Genomic DNA, 6,000 nt, shown 5'->3' on the forward strand with positions numbered 1-6,000 from the left:
CAGATCAAGCTCCCACTGGAAAACGTCCTGTTCATTAACTCACATTTAAAGAATTTCCATGTAGCAAATAAAATTATAGACCAATAGAGCTAGTGGCTACTAGAGAAAAGAAGTAAAACGTGTGTTTTTTAAATCAAATTCTAATTACTTGTTGATTTTTCCATTAGATTGTAAGCAATCTGAGGGAGGGAGGGAGATGTCATACTCTATGTGCCTATTTGAAAAGCACAGCTTTCATAACAGTTTCTGAATTGTTGGGTGAAAGGTTGGAAGGAAGGAAAAAACGGATGGAGAAAGGATGAGGAAGGGGAAAAAGTAGGAGGAAAGGAGAGTTACCAATAAAGGTCAGGCATTGTGACACTGTCAAGTTCTCAGCGGGGACACACAAATCCCACACTGCAGTGCTGGTTACGCTCCCGGCTACTCTACTCCCCACCCTGGTCCATGCTGACATCCCACACTGCAGTGCTGGTTGCACTCCCGGCTACTCTACTCCCCACCCTGGTCCATGCTGACATCCCACACTGGAGTGCTGGTTACACTCCCGGCTACTCTACTCCCCACCCTGGTCCATGCTGACATGCCTCAATAGCAGAAGTTGGCTCCAGTACATGAGTTCCTGCCACTCACATGAGAGACCCAGATGGGGTTCCAGGCTTCTGCTGTTACTTAGTTTAGTCCTATCAGTTGAGGTCATTTATTGAGTGAACCACTGGACGGAATATCTCTCTTTCACCCTCTCTCTCTCATCCTTTCTTCACGACTCTTTCAAATAATTTTTTTTTCAAAAAAAATTATCAACCAAGTGAGTTTGTCTTTAAGATATCTTTCAATGTATTAGTTAAATCCAGACATTAAACTTCAAAAACATAAATTATGTGACAAGCAGATCATGAGAAATAGCACTTTGCAATACAAAATAAAAAATCATTCAATTAATTCAGCAACAACTTATTGCAGGCTTTATATGTACCAGTTAATGTAATTTTAAGGTTTAAAAGGTAAGTCAGTATAGTTAAACACAAAAAGACAGAAATGGTTGCACTGAATACGTCTGAACTAAGTTTAAATAATCATTAAACCATGAGAAGCACACCAGTGAGAAATAACAAAACTCCGCTTTGGCAGGTATAATACCATTTTTTGAGATGCTTTTGACATTTTTGCTTCTTCCTTAAAAAGTGCAATCTCCTTAAACAAAATAAGATGTCCCTGGTAATGTTTTTGATAAGGCGTCAAAGAAGATTTGAAAGATCAGAAAATAGATAAAAAGAGAAAAAGCCAATGTCAAACAAAATGTTTTTGTGCAATTTCATTCTAATATTAGTACAAAATGCTGCAACAGACAAGCCTGTGAAAAATGCCCAGAAAGGAATAACCCCTGGACACAGCGCCTGCAGGAACTGTCAGTGAAAGCAAACAGTGCAGAAGTGCTTTGGAGAGCCCAAGGGCAGGCTGAGAGCCTGGCTGAGTGAGAACTAAAAGCCTGTCATCGGCCATCCTCCACGAAGCAATCCTCAGGGCACTTAGGCAGCTGGCAGAAAGCACCAACTTCGCTGGGCCACTAATGCCCTCGTCCTGAAGATTCATTCTTCTCACTTTCATAGAGTTTGGTTCTTAAAAGAATCAGTCTTTTAATTCAGACTGGCTCCTAATACTTTACAAGGCAGAAATGCTTCTGTGTAGACTTTCCAACCGTCTGGTGAGCATTAAAATGACAAGGGGACAGTCACATGGATCTTTTGAAAAGAATTAGGACATGGACACTGCAGGCATTCTCTTTGTTCACTGCTTTGCTCAAGATTGAAACGACTCTTGCCAGTGTTATGGGGTGCAGCCAGTGATAGACAGTGGGCAAATGAAATTTGGCCGTGTCCTCTACCCTCCGTATAATTCCATCCTCAACCACTCTCCCCATGTCCTAATTTAGCCAGGATATTGGATGCAGACAAATCCAATTAGTCTAGGTGTTTTAGCTACAAGCCCAGTTTCTGTTCCTGCCATCCCAATGAGCACTAATCAACTCCTTAGCCCACAACACTTAGGTATTCACTCCTGCCCACCTGTGTCTCACCTATCAACTGAGAGACGACGGTATTGCATTGTTGTGTAACCACTCCCCTCACAAGCCCCTTTAAAAGGCCTGTGAAGCAGGGGCCCTCACTCTCTTTCTGGCCACGTGCTTCCATTACTCTGGCACCTCCACTCTTGGCTGACCCAGGACAGGTAATCCCCTGAGCATGGTCCCTGTGTGCTGCTTAGATGGGACAATGGATATAATAATGTTGTTTCTGGTTTGTGTGCTATCAGGAGTTCCAGGAGAGGTGAGGCCTAGCAGTGAAGGAATGTGGGCAGAGAAGCCAGGGAAAGGTGAATGTCTGCAGCTTTGTAAGTGTGTCCAGGTTCTTTGTTGCGTGTCTCTTAGGATAGCTTGTATTGTTGGGCAAGCTGGGACATAGGTCTTCAGCTTAATGGATGCATTTAAGGGTAATGACCATTTGTTCCTTTTGGGATTATGTTTGGATTATGATTGGTTGGATTTCCTTATGGACTTGTGATTTGCTGTTGTGCTCTATTATCACCAAGCCTGATTAATAAAGTCTCCTTTAAAAAAAAAAAAAAGAATCAGTCTTTTTAGTTGCACAAGAGCAAAAGATAAGTCATGAAACCTAGGCCACTCAAGAGTCCAACAAATGCTCTGAACGAGTACAATAAAACCGCCTTGAATGACTGGAAGAGCTGACCAAGCCTAAAGCCTAAGTTTGCAGCGTGAACCCCAATCCATTAGGTCACCCAACTTGTACTTACGCCTAACATCTGGTGTAGGTAATGGTACTCCGGCCCTTGGTTATACAGCAGGAAGGTTTTCCAGAAAAGCAGGCCATTCAGGGAGAGCCAGGTGAGCTAAATCAACAAGGCAAAGGGAGAGAGAAAACAATTAAAAATATGTATCAACTGATGAACTGAGACCACAAGTGCATCCCCTGGATAGAGGGCTTTCAATGGGATCCCAACTGGTAAATACAGAAAGCGTCTGCAATCAACCAGCAAGATGAAATGCACTCCAAGAAGACTCGGCTGACCTCACTGGACCCCTGCACCTGAGATGAAGTGTTTGGGTTGCAATCAAGTCCACTAAGTGATCTACAGACACTCCCCAAACCCCCACCCTCACTCCTTGCAGAACAAAAGCAGACTTGAGAAATGAGAGACGCCATCCTGTCCCAGCAGCCTGGGAAAGCAGAGAAGGGGGCACCAGTGTTTAAAGGGTTGAAAACAAACAAAAAGCTGTGTTCACTTAGAGTGACCTCTTCTTCCTGCAATCCGCTCACCCATCCCTGTGTAGGGAAATTCCCATGCATTGGAGGAAGGGGGAAAAAAATCGTTATTATTTCCAGATTTTAACAGCGTCAAGTTTTATTAGTTGAGACTATTTGAACTGCAGACCAAGCTCCCCCTTCCAACGTCCCACCCGCGCACTCTCAGAGAATGAATTAAAGCCTCAGCTTTGGAAAGACCAGCTTTGGAAAGACAGACGAAACGCCCGCCAGGGCCGCCCCGCGCGCCTTCCTACCAGACAGAGGTGTTTAACCCCTTCGTTGGCCAGCCAGCTCCTCCAGGACACAGCCATGGTGCTGCGCTCCACGCCAGGCGGCCCGCAAGGCGCGCGCGGCGGTGCGGGCAGCGGTTCGAGCGCTGCGGCCTGCGGGGAGGAGGTGGGGCCGTGCGGCGGCGGGGACCGAGGGTCAGAGGCTGAGGTGAAGTCCCGAGGCGCGGCGCCGGGCCACCTGGGCGGGCCGCAGGAGCCGGCAGGGCGTGCGCGGGGTCGGCGAGCCGGAGCGCCGCGCGGCGGAGCTGGCGGAGCGCGCCTCCGCGTCGGCCCTTTGTCTGGGGGCGAGCCTGTTGTTGTGGCTGCAGCCGCTCAGGAGGTCCCGGGAGGGAAGTTGGAGGCGTCCCCCACAGTCTCTCAGCCGGGTCTGCCAAACACCTTCAGAGATGCGGAGAGCGACGCGCACAGCTACTGCAAGTGGGGGTCCTCGCCCTCTCAGTCACACACGCGTACATCTAACTAGTTCTTTGGGACCGGTCGGTTTCCCCTCCCCAAACCCAAAGAAAGTTCCAAAGAGCCTTTTTAACGAAATCTGAGCCGGAAATCGCCTTTTGTGTACCGGCGGCCCCATTCTGACGCCCACTCAGTGGTTGACCCCACCCCCCAGCGGAGGTCCCCCGCCCCGAGACCTCCCCCAGCCCTACCCCATCAGGTACTGAGGTAAAGCTTTTCAGGGGTTGCTTGACAAAGTCCAGCGAGTTAATGGTTAAAGCTGAGGTAATTCTCAGGGACTTTAAGGAAGCTCAGATTCACTCCAGTTAGAAATTGCTTTTACTACCTAGTTTCAGAGTCTTACAGTTAGACAATTCCTCTCAGGCTTGAATCGGACGCCCAGTGAAGGCTGATAAATGGGGAATTGAATCAGCTCACCAAGCACACGAAAAAGTGAAGAGGACCAAAATAATTTAGCCACGCAGATGAACAATGAAAAAAAGGCCAAAAACTTTCGCAAATTTAATAGCTAACAGGTGACGAAAAAGTTCTCATGCTTTTCAAGCTGTTATTTTTTTTCAACTTTTAATGCGTTTTTCAACACTGGCCCTAAAATGTAATTGAATCTAAAATTTTCTGAAATCATATTGCCCTTCCATATGAAATGTATCCCAAATAATTTAATAAAATGACTAATAATAATAAACTCCAGTTTGAAAATGCAGTGAATCCATGTCAAATACCAGTTAGAGCTCACAATTTCCTAATGGCCCATCATTTCTTTTTTTAAATATATGATCTTCCTGTTTTGTGACCAAATCCTGGAAACTGCCCCATCTCTTTCTGAAACTAGAGAACATATTATTTATAAATAATACCATACTTGCGTTGTCCATGCAATAACTAAAGGAGTAGAGAAAGAATGCATGGAGTCTCCAGGCAGTATAAATATTTGGTGAGGTAAAATTCTAGAGTATAGCGGTGTTCCTAGGGCTTTGGGTTCTACACATGGGGCAGGAGACTTTGGCTGGCAAAATGCATCACTCCCGGAAGTTGAGCACAGCAAAGCAAGTGAAGAATAGTGGAACAAAAAGACAATTTTTCAAAGCCCAGCTGCTACAATGCAAAAACAAAGAAAAAGGCAAAAAAACAAAAAAAATGGGGAGGGGGGCCAAGGGTGAAGTTTAACTTACTGGTTTGGATGCTGCAGGTGCTTGCATGCCTGCCACCCTGCACCGAACTGCAGGATCTTGGCACCAGTCAGGCCCAGGCTTATCTATCGCCAACATTTGAAAAGTGAACCACCAGATGGGTGAAAGATATTCTCTGTCTGTCTCTCTCTCTCTCCTTTTTGGATGAACATAAATTTAAGAATGGTTAAATGATGAATACAGCTCTAAAGTATATACTACTAAGTATTAGTGTCTGTGGTATTAATATAGTTTCACTAAATTCTAGAAGCAACTGCCAACGTGGATGGGAGTAGCACCCCCAAATTTGAAAATGAGGACCCTGACATTCTTATGAAGAAACTTGCCTGAGGTGGCAAAGGCAATCCGTTACTTTGGTGAAGGCCTCACATAAAATGACATAATACAAGCAAGTGTTAATTATTAATCATTATTTTTTTATAGTTCTATAAAAGTAGCCTACATCTGTTTCTGTTGACTTATAACAATACTGAAGCCATCCTCAAAGGACAGAATTATTGTCAGTTGTGAATAACTTTCATTAATAAGGTTCTTTGCAATATAATTTTCTCTAAACCAGATTGTTTCATGCAAGTATTAATTGGTTTTCCCCAGCTAAGTTTTCTATTGAATATATGAGCAGAGACTTCTGTAGCTATCTCAGTATTTCATGTACATAATGAAAATAGAACCATTGCTAGGAAAAGACTTTATAAGAGGAACTCAGATGACTTACTTTTGTTCTAGGTTAAAATAATGGAAAATTTG

At 44.7% G+C, this 6,000-nt stretch overlaps 1 protein-coding gene across 1 annotated transcript in view; it reads right to left on the reverse strand.

Moving 5' to 3' along the window:
• Nucleotides 1-3,631, reverse strand: part of NOX4 (NADPH oxidase 4) — a 124,364-nt gene extending 120,733 nt beyond the window's left edge. Inside the window, exons 1-2 of the mRNA XM_004589813.2 lie at nucleotides 3,575-3,631; nucleotides 2,809-2,904 (exon numbers count right to left, since the gene is read on the reverse strand). Of these exons, the coding sequence (XP_004589870.2) occupies nucleotides 2,809-2,904; nucleotides 3,575-3,631 (153 nt within the window). The remainder of the gene's footprint in view (nucleotides 1-2,808; nucleotides 2,905-3,574) is intronic.
• Between the last annotated feature and the right edge of the window lie 2,369 nt (nucleotides 3,632-6,000).

Source organism: Ochotona princeps, chromosome 4, assembly GCF_030435755.1.
Source record: "Ochotona princeps isolate mOchPri1 chromosome 4, mOchPri1.hap1, whole genome shotgun sequence".
NCBI classification, from domain to species: Eukaryota; Metazoa; Chordata; class Mammalia; order Lagomorpha; family Ochotonidae; genus Ochotona; species Ochotona princeps.